Source organism: Osmerus eperlanus, chromosome 13, assembly GCF_963692335.1.
Source record: "Osmerus eperlanus chromosome 13, fOsmEpe2.1, whole genome shotgun sequence".
In the NCBI taxonomy this organism is placed as follows: Eukaryota; Metazoa; Chordata; class Actinopteri; order Osmeriformes; family Osmeridae; genus Osmerus; species Osmerus eperlanus.
Window position 1 is genome coordinate 16110729 of NC_085030.1, and position 18488 is coordinate 16129216.

The 18488-nt window shown below is 39.6% G+C and overlaps 1 protein-coding gene across 1 annotated transcript in view; it reads right to left on the reverse strand.

Annotated features, from left to right (window-relative positions):
* rxfp1 (relaxin family peptide receptor 1) overlaps nt 1–18488 on the reverse strand; it is a 29332-nt gene that overhangs the window by 6831 nt on the left and 4013 nt on the right. The window contains exons 3-13 of the mRNA XM_062475717.1: nt 11556–11639; nt 7347–7452; nt 5154–5225; nt 4011–4082; nt 3753–3824; nt 3481–3552; nt 3228–3296; nt 3052–3123; nt 1929–2000; nt 1162–1233; nt 838–909 (exon numbers count right to left, since the gene is read on the reverse strand). Coding sequence (XP_062331701.1) covers nt 838–909; nt 1162–1233; nt 1929–2000; nt 3052–3123; nt 3228–3296; nt 3481–3552; nt 3753–3824; nt 4011–4082; nt 5154–5225; nt 7347–7452; nt 11556–11639 — 835 coding nt within the window. The remainder of the gene's footprint in view (nt 1–837; nt 910–1161; nt 1234–1928; nt 2001–3051; nt 3124–3227; nt 3297–3480; nt 3553–3752; nt 3825–4010; nt 4083–5153; nt 5226–7346; nt 7453–11555; nt 11640–18488) is intronic.

Consider the following 18488-nt stretch of genomic DNA (forward strand, 5'->3'; position numbering starts at 1 on the left):
GAGGGAAACTGACTGACACCTACAGACTGAAAGTGTGCATCTTCTAAACCAGGGCAGAGGTTTGTTTTTAAATGTGGGTGGGACGTCTTCATTATATAATTTTCATAATAACCAGTGGTGGGGGTGCACTGTGTTCAAAGTGTATAATGAAAATACAATGAAATCTACTTCCTAAACGTTTACAATATAGGAATTACAGTATTGATCTCGCTCTAGGGCTGCTTCCCTTTGAGAACTTGTATCACAAACACTGACTCCTAATTTCTCTGTCCTCAGCTTGTGAAGGCACTTGTTTCACTTACTGTAATTATAACACACTCATTCCCACGACAATACTTTTCATTAACGTTACATTAACTACCAACCGATTCAGTAGAAATACCTATGTAAAGAATGTTTTAAGTATATAGACATTGGTCTGTAATTAAATTGGATTAAGGTTGAGCAGTTTAGGTTGTTACAAAAGTGTAAGACGGCAAAGTTGAGGGGAGTAAGGGTGAGTGGACGTTCTAAATGGGAGCTAAAGGTTGAGATGCTGCACTGCAATTCCAATGTTACTTCAATATTGTTACTATATAGGGGTCAGACAGCTGAGCGGTTAGGGAATCGGCCTATAAATCAGCAGGTTGCCGGTTTGATTCCCCAACGTGCTAATGTTGAGTCCTTGGACAAGGCACTTCACCCTACTTGTCTCGGTGGGAATGTCCCTGTACTTACTGTAAGTCCCTCTGGATAATTTAATGTAAAGTAAAGCCCCTTTCTACTATATTTCTATTATATAAACATCATATATGCTCCCAGTGATTGAAAAGAAAAACAGGCTTGGCCCAAACTTACAACGACTTCAGTTTATGCAAGTCATCAAAGTGGTCAACTTGTAGGTTCACGATAGGATTATATGATATGTTCCTACAGAAAGGAAATATTATGCTTTCGCTGTTAGTAAAAAATAAAAAAAAAAGTTATGCAAACTTTGAGTGCAGTTGACTTCTTCTTCTTCATTTCAGTTTTGTAAAACTCCAAAGACAGTCACAAAGATTAAGATTACTGATGTTGCAAATTTGTTATCAAATCTGGTGGCAAAGGTTCCCAACTATGGCTACAGCAACAACAGAAATCAAACATATTTGCGCAAAACATATTTGTGTGGAAATGACTCACAGTTGGAGTAAATCTTCCAAATAAACAAAGAGATTGGGTGGGATCGCTCCCAGTTTGTTACTGGACAGATCTCTGTAGACAAAAATACATTCCTATTACGGTACACAAATATTGAACATAGTGTTGTACATAGTGTTTACAGGGCCATCTGTTAAGCCTCCATGCCAATGCTTGAATGCTTGTTCTTTGTGACCTCAATGCACAACCTATTCAGTCTGTTCCATCAATATGTTTCACTTGAGATCTACATCGCTCGATAAATTTGATTACTCCCGTATGTGGGAGGTGAGATGCACTCTGTTCCAAAAAGCTAAACACATATACACAATTTCAAATGAATGCAAGAATGACAGTTCTAGAACCACACTACTGTGATTCTTTTAAAATATTATTTCCATACTGAGTAGCGGAGCATGATGCAAGTCCTTTCGCCAGTAGAATATTCAGTCAGTGTCATTAGAATTTACAGTCAATATGAGTATTCAAGTATTAATTGTATAATATATGATATATAGACTATAAGAATATTCAGACTACATGAATTGTCAGTCTATATGAGTATTCAGTCCATATGAATATTTGTTCTGTATGAATCTTCAACTTATGTCAGTACAGTGATAGAGCTGTGCAGTCGGCTTTCTGCAGCTCAGACTGAGTAAGTGCTGTTCCTGAGAAATGGGGTAAGAGTCAGAGCACAATGGAAATTAAGATTTCATGCTGAGTGTACGAATGCTAGTTATAAACTGGGACAAAACTAATGAGCTTACAATTCCCCAAGTTTTTGTAGAAGGGAAAAGGCCTGTTCGTGTATCTGGCGAATTCTGTTCCGCTGTAAGACCCTAGATAGAGAGAGAGAGAGAGACAGAGAGAGAGAGAGAGAGAGAGAGAGAGGGGGATAGAGAGAGGGAGAGCGATAGAGAGAGAGAGAGAGAGAGAGGGGGATAGAGAGAGGGGGATAGAGAGAGGGAGAGCGATAGAGAGAGAGAGCGAGAAAGAGGGAAAGAGAGAAGAAATTAAACGACAGCAACATTTGAAAACACATCTCTTCTTTATCCTGAGGTTCATTGTCTAATCTTTTCTCAATGTCTATGTTTGTGTTCCCATTCAAGTAGATTGGTGATTGTTTGCATATTTAATACAAAACATATTTGTGCACCAAGCAAAATAGAGGATGTTGAGATATAGGAAGATGGTATCGTTAAAATAATAAAGTTCCCAAAAGGAACTAGGCTATGTGGGGAAGTATTACCTGAGTAGATGTAATCTGTCGCTAAGCTTTGCTGAGCCTTTAGTAATTTCTGTGGGTAATAATTTACAAATTGGGGGGTCAGATGGCTGAGCGGTGAGGGAATCGGGCTAGTAATCCGAAGTTTGCCAGTTCGATTCCCGGTCATGCCAACTGACGCTGTGTCCTTGGGCAAGGCACTTCACCCTACTTGCCTCGGGGGAATGTCCCTGTACTTACTGTAAGTCGCTCTGGATAAGAGCGTCTGCTAAATGTAAATGTAAATTGCCATGCAAGGATGGAGACTGGATTGGCAGAGTATGTTAATGTTCTGCGCTTCCAAATAAAAGGTCTTGAGCTCAATCTTAGCAGGGTGTAACCATTATTATCTTGCTTTTTGTTGGAGTAAACCTAACCCCAATCACACATAGTTTAATGCTTCACCCTCACTCCAACCTAAAGCCAGGAGCAGAATAAATAAGATTAAACAGCACCAACATGTGCAAACTGGAATTGGTTTCCTCCTCAGAACACATTTATCCTTCTGTAATGATTCGGTTTGTTTATATAAATAGGGGAAAGGTGTCAAATCAGACAATCCTGAAACTCAAGAATAATAATATTTAGCCACATAGTTAAAGAGGACCATATTGTTTCATACTTACAGCACTGTTAACATGTTGCATGAGCAGAAGGTTACATTTGCAACATTTTCAATTAGATTTCCTTCCATGTCTCTGTGAACACACACACACACACACAAAACACGTAGTTTATCAAAGCAACTCATCAAAGTCAGGCGACAGATCATTTGTCTGAGGTAGTTTGACTTCAAACTTACAGCCAGTTCAATCTTGGCATCTCCATGCAGATGTCATCCAACTTGGTCAGAGAATTGTTCAACAGAACCCTTGGAAAACACAAAGGGGACTAGTTGTGTTTGCTGATCAAAGACAAGATTCACCGTCAATCTGAATAAATCAACGTGGACCCTCAACAGGCAGCCCCTTTAACAACGTGGATATAAAAAGGACATCACAGACTGGAGAGAAGAAAGTAGGATTCATGTAGGTGTAGATAGAAATAAAACTCACAGAAGAACCAGAGAGTGCAACCCAGAGAATGTCAGTGAGGAGATTTGATGGATATTGTTGTTTTCGAGGATCCTGGAACCAAGACGGGCACAGTGCATGTAATCAGTCCCTTATTTAGTGAAGGACTTTGACGCTGCTTTAAATAATACTCCAATACAAAGTTTATCGTGGCGTGTTCCACTACATTAGCTGTGTGCCACCAAGCGACATCATATACAGTGCTTGTAGATCTTCTCCATAAGATATGTGCTGGGAATGAGAATGAAACATACAACCACTCCAACTTGTGCAGGTCCTGAAACACTCCGGGCATCAGAATGGAGATCTTGTTGTAACTTAAATATCTGAGGAGAAGAAGATAACGTTTACTAGACCATCTAGCAGGATAAAAAACAAACTTTGTTACATTCTTAAATTAACTTGTCAACTATTCAGAGAAGTTGCACCAGTGGCAAGTTTACAGACAGCCTTAACTGTTCACTGTTTACATGACATGTTCTACTGAGCTGGCATGGTAACGAGAAACTTACAGTCGTGTCAAGTTGTAAAGCCCTCTGAATGCACTGGGACTCACAGCTCGAATCCTGTTGTGTTGGAGATATCTGAAGTAAGAAGATGAAGTAAAAATACTAAATTAAAGATAAGTGGCAGTTGTTTGTCAAAATGCCAAATAATAAATAAATAAGAACTTCCACAGTACCTCAGTGTGTCAAACAGTCAGTAATAATTATAGATTTCATTGAGCTCCATGACTGAGCTAAAGCGAGTGGTTCTGTTTACTGCACAGAAGCATATTTATTGGCAGCTGTCAAACCGGAGAGAGTCGCTGGCACTGTTATGAAAGCTGTAGACCCAGAACTCCCTCAAATACAAAGGCTCAAAACCCTCTCAGATTAGTACGGATGCACTCCTCTACAACTTTATCACTGGTGGAGGAAAAACACTAAAATGAGGCACAAACGAGTTACATGCTCTCTAGTTTCTGTTTTGAAAGCTTGTACGGAACACTATAATCCTTAAAACACCTTTGAGGCATGCTAAAAAGCTGACCTTTCACAGCCAAAAAGCCCTGGAAGTGGGAGAGAGCTAGCAGCATCCTGGGGGGAGTCAGGTGGCTGAGCGGTTAGGGAATCGGGCTAGTAATCTGAAGGTTGCCAGTTCGATTCCCGGCCGTGCCAATGACGTTGTGTCCTTGGGCAAGGCACTTCACCCTACTTGCCTCGGGGAGAATGTCCCTGTACTTACTGTAAGTCGCTCTGGATAAGAGCGTCTGCTAAATGACTAAAATGTAAAATGTAAATCCTGTCAACAGGCTCCAATTTATTTTTTAAAGAACAGCTACAATTACCATGGAGTGAATCATATGCAGTCAACTTATATTTTTATATATAGGTTTGTTAAAATCTTCACAAAGCTATTGTGGATGTTTTTCTTTGGTACTATAACAGGCATATTCATTGATTGTAGGATTCTGGCACAGAGATCCTAAAGTGGGTAGACAGCCTCTTCAGTTTACTGTCTGTTGTTAATCCCAGTGTTTGTGTTTGCAGAGTGTGTGAAGACAAAAATAAATCCTGAATTATTACAGCCTAAAACCCACTCTGCGTGTTGCATTTTGTTGATGTTTCCCCCTTTATGAAATGTAAACTGCTAATTAATCACACACAACTTACAGTTTCTGAAGACTCTGGTACTTGTAGAATATGTCAGCATTCAGTTTCCGGAGTCTGTTCCTTTGTAAGGACCTGTCAGGGTTCAAGGGTCGTTCAAGGAGATTATTTCTGTGAATTTAATAACCTTCATCACAAACAAGTTTGACCAACATGCATCAATTGCGAGATGATTTGGAACACATTTAATCTAAATATGGCACCTAGAATACCAACAACCTGAAATCCCCAATTAGATTTTCTATGGACGGTACACGATCCACACAACATTATTTCAGTTGAATTATTTCTTCTGAAGTGAGACTCAGATAACACGAAATATTTCCATTTGAAAAGAAAGCATTAACTAAGACTATTCCACCTCAATTAAACCTTCAACCCCATTTACCAGAGGATGCATAGATAAGCTGTGGTCTATCGAAGGTCTGCATACCAAGACAAGGGAAACAATAGATCGGAAAGCTGAGAAGGATATTGGGCTGTAATAAACATTGACCCAATTAGAGGAAGATCCAACAATATGTAATTGACACAATTGAATTCCTCTCCCAGCATATTAAGCCAGTGACAGCCAATCGCCATCTGCAAACAAACTATGCATTGTCTGCCAGTTGAATAGTTTTCCAGAACAGGATGTCCCTAATGTGCAGAAATCATTATACACCCCAAATGTGCCATTATCAAAATGAAACAAAAGCAATGACTCTCAAAAATGAAGCATTGAGAAAAAACAATTTTCAGTATGCTAATTTAGTATTGTCATTCTTGTGAAAGAAATAATGAAAATATGATCATTATGATTACTTTATGAGTTGGGTGAACTTTAACTGAACTCTCTATTCTATCACAGATGTATTTCAAACAGGCACATTCCAAAACAAAACCAGGCAACTCAGACCTAGACTCAGACCACCCATACTATAGATCTAGACCTAGACCCAAAACACCCATATTATAGATGTAAACCTACATTTAAATTACATTTATTCATTTAGCAGACGCTTTTATCCAAAGCGACTTCAAAGAGAGAGCTTTACAAAGTGCATAGGTCAATGATCATAACAACGAGATAGCCCCAAACATTGTGGGTAGCCAAAACATGAAGCATACATTGTGAAAAACCAAATAAGTGCCAAAGGCCAGAACCACAAGAGCATGTAGTTAAACAAGTTAAAATTAAAAAACATGAACTTCAAAAGTGCAAGAGTGTACCTGTAGAAAAAGCAAGCAACAATAATATATTTCACAGCGAGTATAATAATTTTAAATCAGTTACAACTAACCAACAAGAGCAACAAGTCTCTCAATAAGAGTCATTTGTGATCCTGGAAGAAACTAACATCAGGTCCAGCAAATCATCCCTAAGTACCGTTGTACTACCGGAACAAGTGCGTCTTGAGCATTTTCTTAAACCTAGACCCAGACCACCCATATTATAGATCTAAACCCAACACTTATAGACCCGCTCCTAGACCACCCATATTATAGATCTAAACCCAACACGTATAGACCCACTCCTAGACAAAGACTACAAATCCACTCACTGAAGCAAAAATTATATTAAGATCCAGCCCTTTTTCAGACCCTGTCCCAGTCCCAGACTGTCTCGAACAAGACACAACAAAAAACAGAGACCATGAGTCAAGGCCTAGCTTCCACACTGAAGGCAGGATAAGAAGAACATTCCTCCCCCATGGAGAGAACTGACTGTGAACCCTGCCTCTCCTCATCTGGCTGCTCCTCCAGCTCCCCAGGTTCTCTCTGGTGTGACCAGGTGCGGAGATTTCATTATTCAAGGATAGGACATGTCCCACTTACTGAAAACATCAAATCTGCCCCCCCTCCCCCCTCCCACCACACACTTTTTATCAAGAAAATCATATCTAACGTCTAGCATCTTCAGATATTTAATAAAAGCTGTCCCACCCACGTCTGAAAAGAAACCTGTGCACCTGGGTGAGAGGATGAATGCACCTGGGTGAGAGGATGAATGCACCTGGGTGTGAGGATGAATGCCCCTGGGTGTGAGGATGAATGCCCCTGGGTGAGAGGATGAATGCCCCTGGGTGAGAGGATGAATGCCCCTGGGTGAGAGGATGAATGCCCCTGGGTGAGAGGATGAATGCTCCTGGGTGAAAGGATGAATCGCTGCGGGTGCAAACGGCCGTGTTTCAGCCAAATGTTTCAGACACTCACATCATGGTGACGTTCACAGCCACGGCGGGAACGTCCTGGAGCTGAGCGCCGTCACAGTCCAGTTCCAGGTCTCGGCACTGACACCGATCAGGAACCAGGCCCAACACTGAAGTAAGGAAAGTGTCACAATCCACAGCTGGTGCTGTCAAACAGCCTGAGTAGCAAGAACTAACAATAACCTCCCCGAAATGTGTTTTACTCAGGGACAGACAGTAGAACTGAAGATGTGTGTGTGCGTAAAACTAATTTATGGTAGAGGTTCTGTACCAGATGGACGTGATATGTTTTAATGCAGAATGACTTTCACTCTGAAAAACTGGGATGGAAAATATGGAAGAATTAACAGTTAAATACCACACAAGTGTTCTGCTCAGCTGGAACGAATTGTGCGTAATTGGCATTGTCAAACACTATACAGAAGAATTCTGTAATCTCAGCCTGGTTGTATTAAACTAGAACCATGTCCTGCCAGATTGTCAGATTGGTTTCCAACCTCCATCTCTGTGGCTCCTTCAAAGCTCACAAGTGTTTTTGGAGACGTATCCCCTACTCCACATCTGCGATTGAGATCTATTAGCATCTCAAGAGAAGCACCTTTAATAATTTAAACTTGTGAAACTTGCATAATTATTTCCAATACATCCCCATTCATTTGAATGGCGGCCCTCAAAAAACTTGTTCAAGATTTTGTAGGACAAAATAGCAGGGAAAAACCATGTCTGAACTCTCAAATTATCATAACAATTGTACCAAACAGTGTTAATCAGTTTATTTCATTATTTACCAACCCTTTTAGTTATTTACTTAGTTAGATAATTAGTTTGTTTATTTAAACTATTCACCATCTGTTTTAAAGCTATGTACGTGATTGTGCAGTATTCTTGATACAATATGGATTTTTTTGTGACCCACTCAACACTTCCCTTGGCCATGACAGGCTTATGAATATGGACTATCACAAACCCAAATCTTAGTCCCATCAAACAGTTACTGGGGCCAAGGATGCACACAGCGTGATCAAAGGCTGGTAAAATCATCCCATGGTATGGGGGTGCTCTATGTAGGCCACTAAATTAGAAGTGGAACACAGAACCCAAGTCAAATGATTCAGCAAGTCTTTACATGAGTCAAACGTCTGGATAACTGGCAGAACAAATTGAGTGTCTTTCATGACTAATATTTTTTTTTTCTTGTGCTCACTATTGCCAAACGATGCCTGCCATGGAATGGAAGCACTCTTAAAACTTATAATTGACTATGAGAAGAAATCGCTAGCACAGGAGCCAACGGAGACATGCTGATAAATCACATTGTTTGTTACACAATGTAAATAAATCCTTAGCTGTACAAGCAAGGGCGCAGTTTGTGCGCGTGTGTGTGTTTGTGTGTGTGTGTTTGTGTGTTTGTGTGTGTTTGTGTGGGGGGTAACCCCCCAATATTCAAACCAAATCTACACCCTTACAAGTAGGCTAAATCTTGTATCTTTTTAAATAAAAATGTCAGGTAAGAGCCTCTTAATGCGAAAGGAAAGGCAAACACATTAGGCCTACATTGTGCAAGTATGCATGACGATCCAAGCGTCAGTTTCCACGTGAAGAATAGCAGGCCGTGCAGAGGAGGTTACTGTCAGCCAGCCCTCATTGTACCGCGAAATAAATAATAAAAAACGTTTGCACAGCAGGGATATAAACAAAGACCTAGTGCCCTTGAAAGATAGGCTGATGCTCGTTCTAAAGTGCTTATGCTGTGCTATCGAGGTATTCAGGTTTTGAAAGAAGCACTTGTATGGAAAAAGATAACATTAGAACATGGCTACGGCGTACAAAAAAAGAAAATAATGAATACATGAATTCACTATTTTAAAATGCTAAGCCTATATTCAGGATTTCTACCCGTGCTGGGGAATGGGCTAATGCCGTAAGAACAGCAGCCAACGTTAAAGCGAACTCCTAGTGATAGGCTTCTGTATAAAATGTGTGTCAAGGTGAGGTTCTACTTATGCTATTCATTTGAACGTGTGTGGAAACCTACAATGGATAATGTATTTACTGTTTGTATTTCTTTGGTTTAATCTTCATTATGGGGATGGATAGCTTAGTTGTAGATCCTTTAAACATTTACATTTAGTCATTTAGCAGACGCTCTTATCCAGAGCGACTTACAGTAAGTACAGGGACATTCCCCTTGAGGCAAGTAGGGTGAAGTGCCTTGCCCAAGGACACAACGTCAATTGTCACGGCCGGGAATCGAACTGGCAACATTCTGATTACTAGCCCGCTTCCCTAACCGCTCAGCCACCTGACTCCCTAAACGCAGATGAGGTAGCTTGCTCACCCCACCCTCTCTGTGCTAAATGAACATTATAGGGTGAGTTAGGTGTAGTTAGCGGTAGCTGCAAACTAAGTGTCACATTATATACAAAATGATTTTTAGTTGGAAGTGATTCATAACAATGAGAAGCCTATATTGTAGTTATGGGCAATGAAGATCATGTTTCTCATGTTAATCTTTTGGATGTACCACGATCGTGGCAGGAGAGCAGTTTCCGGCAGAGCAGGAGAGAGAGATGCCAGACAGGCTATCAACTCAAGAGTAGCAGGTGAGACGATAAAATGTGTCTTCAGTCTACAGACTTCGTCTAATGATCTGTTACTGAGTGAATATATTTGAATGATCACATCACAAGTATAGGCCCTTCTTTGCAGTTTCTTAGACTTGACGTCTCCCTATTTTAAGTGAAAAAAAGATGAGAAAAGGTAGCCTATCATGGGAAATTTGCATAAGTAGAAAAAAAAGAGTTCAATCACAGAATATGAATATAAGAAATGCCCCTTGCCCATAAGGGCGTGTCCCCTCCCCAAAATCAAACGTGTTGCTATGCCAATGTGTGAGGTGTGCGAATGTTATGTAGATCGTTTTATCTCCCAAATTGAAATAAATCACAGATCTGACACAAAAAGCAGGAGTAATGACTGAAAAAGATTGATAGTCTAAAACAGCCATGATAGAACCTTTTTTACATTTCGTTACATTTGAAACCTGTCTGAAATATAAAATTCTCTGCATAAAATTCATTGAATTAAGATTAGATAACGGCTCACACCCACAAACAATGCAATAGCAGTTGGTGTAATAAGAAAGGGTTAGGGTTAAGAAAAAACACCCAAAATATTTATGGTACTCATTTCCAGGTGTGTTTTCATCTCCCTAATTTCATTCGAAACAGTGGAATTGCAAGACATAACTTTTCATGTGTATTGAGTTTGATATTGAGAAGTTGTCTCTCTTTAAATAATGGAGGTATACAGTAACTCCGGTTTGAGAGAAGACCACACAATAACCAGCTACTAGCACACAATCTTGCCATCAGCCAATCATTTCAATCACACATCTGATTCATATCTGCAAATCACAGTTTACAGCTGAGAACAGGCCGTAGGTAACAAAATACAATCAACCACCATCTCACTTGTTAGTTTCTATTCCTGTCTCACCACCTCCCCATCTCACCGCTCTCTCTCTCTCTCTCTCTCTCTCTCTCTCTCTCTCTCTCTCTCTCTCTCTCACTCTCCACTTCTCCTCTCCTCCTCTCTCCTCTCTCTCTCTCAATCTCCACTTCTCCATCTCTGCTCTCCTCCTTTACTCTAACCCTAAAGTACAAACAAAATACAAACATGTAAACAGATCTTAGTGATGTAATTTCATCTTGAATATTCAAATAAGCAGGAAGTATTCCGAACGGGCATTAAATACATTTTGATGGTTTGCCCTTTTCCTTTGGAAAAGTCAGTCCTGACCACTTCAGTAAATAGAGAGTGTAGGTCAACATTCCTACTAAGTAATTGCTTTCACTGTTTGCATAAAAGTTTTCTAATCATGAAGTCTGTAGACATAATAAAGCCATGGCAAACTAAATACCTCACAGGCTGAACAATCCTGAACAATCCTGACTTTATACTTAATGTTAATTTCTCTATCATCAATTACAAGATGAGCAGTAAATCCATGCCAGTATTTGTCATATTGGTGTGTTATTTTCATGCATTGAAAGAAAGGAAAAAAAACTTATTGTACTGTAGATGCCTGCACTTAATTGATACAGTTTTTCTTGTAAGAGTACAATTCCAAGGTCATAGAAACATCCTCATTATAGGATAAAGGTGTACAGTTATTTAGTAAGTGTACAGTGAAGAACTACTTTGTACTCACAGCACGTATTGGATTTGGTTCCAAGGTCGTAGTTTGGGATCCCAAAGTATTTGTCGAAGAGATGAGGCCACCCATTGTTGTCTCCTAGGAAAAATATATATTAAGCACAATATGACAAAACTCATCATCCATTACAAATAGCAACCCAAGAGCAAAAGTCGACATAGAGTCAAGTTCTTTACATTTTCATTATTAATTCAGTCCATCTCTCATTTACCGCCCTTGCATGTCCTAGAAAGTATGACCTTGGTAGCCCTTAACGACTCTTTTGATACCATACAGGAATTTTAATTGAAAAAGGTTTTTCTTACACAGCTGAAAGATACACATACACATTGACCTTTGGGTTCAGTTTCTAGTAAACAGATCAAGTCAACGTGTTTTGACACAGAGAAGTCATTACTCTGACAAGAAAAATATGGAAATGGACCTGATGTTTTGTTTCTTTTTAGCCATGGCCTCATCAATCACAACTGCCACGCATTTGAAAAGTTAAGCATATATTAAGCATTTCTCCTTCAGTGATGCACCAGTAAAATATTTAAATGTATAGGCTGGTTATTTTATGTGAGGAATATGGTCTTTCATCAGCCAATGTCTATTTCTCTGTCATCGTTCCTTCCCCCTTCAGCTGGGTTGGGTATAGCTCAGTGGTAGGGTTTTTCTGTTTGATTACAGATCAAGAAGTTGCAGGTTCAAATCTTCCTCAGTGTGTTATTTGTTATTTTGAATCAAAGAGTCTGCTAAATGAGCACATTATTATGGCATACGACTGCTTCTTAAACTTCATACTGTGAAATTATGTACATCCTTTATCCTCTTCATTTATTTAAGTCATATTGTACAAATGTTATTGTATTTTAGTATTCTGTATTAGAATGTTTATTTTGTATCTTAATGTATATATATTTTGTTGTATTTCAGTACTTGTTTTATCCAATTACCATCTTTATTGTTATAATAATAATAATAATAGATTTTATTTGTAACACACTTTATATTTTAAACAAATCTCAGTGCTTATGCACCAACCTACCAAAGCATATTTCTCATATGTGTAAACTTACTTGGCAATAAACAGGATTCTGACTCGGATCTTGATTCTTTATGCATTACCGACACGGAAGTGGGATTTATATATGTATTTAATTACCTCCAACATTTTCCCTTAAAACACACACACTGTGTTTCAGTAAGTAAACTTAAAAAGTTTTGCTTGTGACAGAGAATGATCTTGGTTTACTCATCTCTCATGTCAACTACACTAATCTCTGTGATTAACATGGCAGCTGCTAAGAAAATAACTACAGTGTTCCACAGTTTTCAGCATTATAAACATCTTGATTCTACACATTACAACATTAATAAACATGCAAAAATATATGAAGATTTGTTCATCAGCAGCTGAAATGTTCGCAGATTTTTTTCATCTTGTTTTAATAAACGTAGATTCATTTCAGTGTTCATTCCCATCACTAACGTCAGCATTATGCTCTATATTAATGATCAAGACAATGAATATAATTTATTCAAACAGGTAAAAGAGGTGTAGAGCAATTACATTCTTCTGTAAATCAGAAATCCAAGACTAGTGAACGATTAATAAACAAGAAGCCAATACTTATATATGTCTAGTCATCCATCAACACATGACCACTGAAACTGCAAACAGTGAACACAGTTGTTTCTAAGCTAAATGTGTGCAGACGTATTTCAATGTACAGCACAGTACTTGTGAAAAAATGGTCTTCATCAGTTCACAATCAGACTTTCAGATTTACATTTGATAAATGACCGAGAGCTTGTTTTTGCATGCATTCGCTTTCCCACTTAATATTCGGAAGTTTCATCTGCGGGTTTCAACTCTTGAGTTTAAATATTAGCATGACTCATATCTCTATGCAAGAAGCCACTAGACAAAATACAATTTATTCTGCTCATAGTAGAGGCCAGTGCAGTATTAAAGGAAGCACTTGCAGAGAGACATCTTAAGAACATCCCAAAAGATCATTTTGGCAGAAAATAAAGAGGGCAGAAATTGGGCACATCTTAAAATGTAACAGTTTATAAATATTTTATTTCCTTCAATTCAAATGGTGACCTAACAGCATAGCATGCGGTAATGAAATATTAACTTTATGATGACAGAATTGTGACAGTTGTAGAAACATTAATTTACACTTAATTTATTCACAGATTCTTCACTTTATGCTCATAACATATTATAACGAAGCAAGGCAGACTATCTACAGCATTTATGATTCACAAATGGTTTTAGGCTTCATAGAAAATATCTACAAAGAACACAGTTCACATGACAACAGATTTGTATATAGATTTGTATAATAGGATAAACTGGATGTTGCATATTGGATTTCACCCCTGCTCTCTGCTCTCTCTGACCTTGGAGTTACTGTAAGGATAAATGCTTGTTCTATGCAAATCCTGACTATCAGAAAGTGTTGCTGAATAGGTACAGTAATAGTAGTAGAAATCATCTCTCTGCAGTGGCCTTCAACCAAACGCAAAGGCTGTTTTCAACCTATATTGCCTATAAAGCAGGAAAACATCAATGACGCCCTGAAGATGTATGTCATTATCTGTCTTCCCCACAGTCCAGTGCAGAGTGCAGTGTGAAAACTGTACTCACACACTGTATACGCATATGCGTATTAACTCCCAAACAGCACACAATCTCTCTTTCCCTCTCTCTTTCTCTATAGTCTTGCAGTCTTTCACACACACATTGTACACACACACACACACACACAAATACCACACGCACACACGTACCACACGCACACGCACACAGGCTTGCAATGAGAATGAGTCATCAATCTACCCTGCTGATCAGACCCCCTCCATCTATCTGTGTTTCACACAGCGTGGCTCTTAACTCTGTAGTGGTTTCTTTGAGCAACCACATTCAGCATGTGTATCTCCTAAACAGCAGCACCTTGGAACCAGGTGAAAGAGAGGACCAGGGGCCCGTTCTCCGTACGTCGCTAACTCAGTTAGCTGGATTTGATTGTTGACGATTTGTCATTATCTTGGATTGTTCGGTTCTTCGAAGCTCATCCTGGACTTGCTGTCATAGCAACAGGTCCGTAAGCTTAAACCTGCTCTGGAGCAGGTTTATTTTATGTAAACACGAATAGATTGAGGCTTTACAAGCAGAGGTGATACAGGAAGTCTGTCACAGACATGTCTTGTCCGTTTTTACTACAGGAACCTGTTGCAGAAGGTGGAAGAATAATTAGCAGAATTTAACATGAAACCGAATTAATTGCTCATTGCGTGATAGATAGGCTCCTTAAGCACAGCGCGATATGCTAGCCTATACTTTTTGAGAGGATAGCCTATCGTTTTTTTGTGAGGGTTTCATTTACATAATACATTTGTTGAAACCACATCATATGACATTAAAGATGATAAATGAACATATGAAAGTATGAAAATAAAAAAAACATAGGCCTAGCTCACTGTAATAAGCGATAAAACGCGTCACTCCTCTACATTTAATTTGGTCTGCTACTTTTTGTAGCAGACCAGACCTTCGTTGCTGATCAAGGTTTCTACTATCGATACATACCCCCTTTTAGACCAACGTATAACTCAATCCAGCTATACTAATCATAAACAACAAGTGTGTTCGAAGAACCGAATTAGCCAGATCATGATAAGCAAGATGATGTCATCTTGGATGTGTCATTTGATCTCGGATGTAATAAGCGACGTACGGAGAACGGCCCCCAGACCTCCAGAGAACCTGCCACAATCTCCAGATAAATAATAATAATAAATAATAATAACGACACTGCAGCTGGTGTTCAGTATTGGTTGAATTATCGTGATTAGGTGCACTCTATCTCAGAGGAGAGACTCAGAAAACACAGACCTTGTCTCTGTGAGGAGAGTGTGTGACACAAAAGAACAGGAAGATAAAACAACTTGAAAGAGGATTAATGCAGGATGTTGGAAATAAAAGCAGATAGGGGTTCTTGCATTTTGCATTGCTCTGTTCTGAATCACTCGTTTTCAAAGAAATTGCTCCCCAATCTGCTGGAAGAGTTGTAAATAAGCAGTACAGTTCATCAATTTAAGCACATCTCCCCATCAACTTATGCATTTCTGATTTCTTCTTGTTAAAAACGAACTCTTAGTGACAGATCTGACATTAACTGGCATTAAAAGAACAGGACATGAACTGGCATTAAAATAAGAGGATGTGTCGCGTTGTAGTATTATTTTCTTCCTGAGATTACGCCAAGGTTTTTTTCTCGTAACAGAGCAGATAAGCCACGGCCGTACAATATTTCTAGATCTCATTCTCTTTTCACCATCTCCAATCCTCTCCCCTTGTCTCCCTTGAGCCAAAGCCAACCACCACTGATAAATCTGCCTCTGTAGGAGCAGACACTGACAGCCAGAGACGTCGATCTGCCCCAAGGATTTTGCTCGTTAGCAAACAAGTTGGCACGTGTTTGTGTTTTCTGTGGTTTGCAGTCAATGTTGTCGAGTGGATTTATGAAACACAATGAGCCTGTCAAATCCCATAGGAACAGTGCCCTGCAAATGCAGAAAAGCAGATGAATTACCGTGAGGCAGAGTGCAACATTAAATCTCCCTAGGGCAGGTAAGTCAATCTGGGTGATCGTTGGACAAGACAAGATAATATTTACATTTAGTAGACGCTCTTATCCAGAGCGACTTACAGTAAGTACAGGGACATTCCCCCGAGGCAAGTAGGGTGAAGTGCCTTGCCCAAGGACACAACATCAGTTGGCATGACCGGGAATCGAACTGGCAACCTTCGGATTACTAGCCCGATTCCCTCACCGCTCAGCCACCTGACTCACTATATTGTTAGGTTAAACCCATTTGCATGTCATCATCCATTCTTAATTATCCTCTGTGGTGTTGACAACATTTTTTAACTGTGTCTGAAATACTTTGTCCATTCTAGTATTATTAAGGCAGCAGTCATATATCAAAACATTGTTTTGGGCAAAGACGAAGCCAAAAAGCAGAAGCAATTGGATTTGTAGGAAATATCTTTGCTACAATAAATCTCAGTAAGGAAGTCTGCCTACAGTACCACAGAAGTGCTGCATCTGAACAGGGAAGCTATGATAAGGTAGAGGTACTATTTGTGTCAACTCCTATTTGAAACCCATCTTTGATCCTTTTGTATTTTATCTCCACACCACCTGATCTTCTCAGTAGTGCTTTGGAAAGGTGTTGTTGTTGTCAGTCTAGTCAAGCATGTTGCAAGAGGATTGTCGGTATTCCTCAAATAAAAACCCTTTTATTACAAAGTCGACTCTAGGATCAAGGATGAAGGACGCCACCCCTCAGTTTATACCCTATATATTTAGGCTTTATGGTGGAGCAGTTAAACCCCATCTCTAACCCTAGCCCTAACCCCATCCCTCGCCCCATCTCTAACCCTAGCCCTAACCCCATCCCTCGCCCCATCTCTAACCCTAGCCCTAACCCCATCCCTCGCCCCATCTCTAACCCTAGCCCTAACCCCATCCCTCGCCCCATCTCTAACCCTAGCCCCAACCCCATCCCTCGACCCATCTCTAACCCTTGCCCTAACCCCATCCCTCGCCCCATCTCTAACCCTAGCCCTAATCCCCGTATTGTGACTTGTTAATGCTCAGCAAATGATAAAGAGTTGGAGGCTAACTGTAACCCTGGCGCACTCACCTTAGATCTGGGGCCTCATCAGAATAGTCAAGCATGATAATTAGCGACCATCTGAGCTGACATTCTGTGCCAAGTGCCAAGTCAGCCCCCTGACTGCACAATGAAGGAATGATCAGATTTCTATTTAGTATTAATCAGTGAGACAAGTTTGCACGGCCGGCCCAACAAATAAGTGAATCAGTTCCTCATTGATTGAAATGTATTCAAAGTGAATAGCCCTCCACATGATTGCACTATCAACTAATTAGGAAAGCACTGACGTCAAACCACAATACAAATGACCAAGTATTGAATTACCCATAATATCCAGCCTAACCTCAAAAAACAAATTTTTCACCTGCACAGCACAACTTTAGACCAGTATGAATTGATCTTTAATCACAATGCACTATTGCACAATGCACTTTTTGAATTAAAAGCGTCAGCTAAATGAATGAATCTTATTGAGGGATTTGTTGCTCTTGTTGGTTAGTTGTAACTGATTTAACTTGTTGTACTCGTTGTGAATTATATTATTGTTTCTTGCTTTCCTACAGGTACACTCTTGCACTTTTGAGGTTCATGTTGTTTAATTGTAACTTGTTTAACTACATGCTCTTATGTTTCTTCCCATTGGCACTTATTTGCTTTTCACAATGTATGCTTCATGTTTTGGCTACCCACAATGTTTTTGGGGCTATCTCGTTGTTTATGATCATTGACCTATGCACTTTTGTAAAGCTCTCTCTTGGAAGTCGCTTTGGATAAAAGCGTACATGTAAAATGTAATGTAATGACTGTGAAGCATGGTCCTTTGCGTGGTCCTTTCCAGGTACACCCTTAGTATGCCGTCTCACAGTACAACTGGGGTTTGTAGGTTTCATGTGAGATTGCCTGACCCTTTCAGAATCTCTAGCATATTTGCTCAGCCTGAGAATGCCTAACCTTTGCTTATTTCCTGCACCACTGGCTCGCGAGGATTGCAACATGGGCAGAGGTGGCTTGAACTACAAATATTTTCTCAATAGCCCTGAATCTTTTAGCTTAAAATTTGGGTTGTCCTTTTCGGCAATATAACAATATGAGTGTTTATATTACATAAAAACAAAAAAACGATTTTCCGCTCAAATTGATGCTAAAAGATTTCCCTTGCTCGCATTACAGGTGTGTCCCTATCAAAGCCTAGACAAGGTCCTACATTTTGGCTGAGCCCCAAATGTTTACAATATCTGGCTCCGC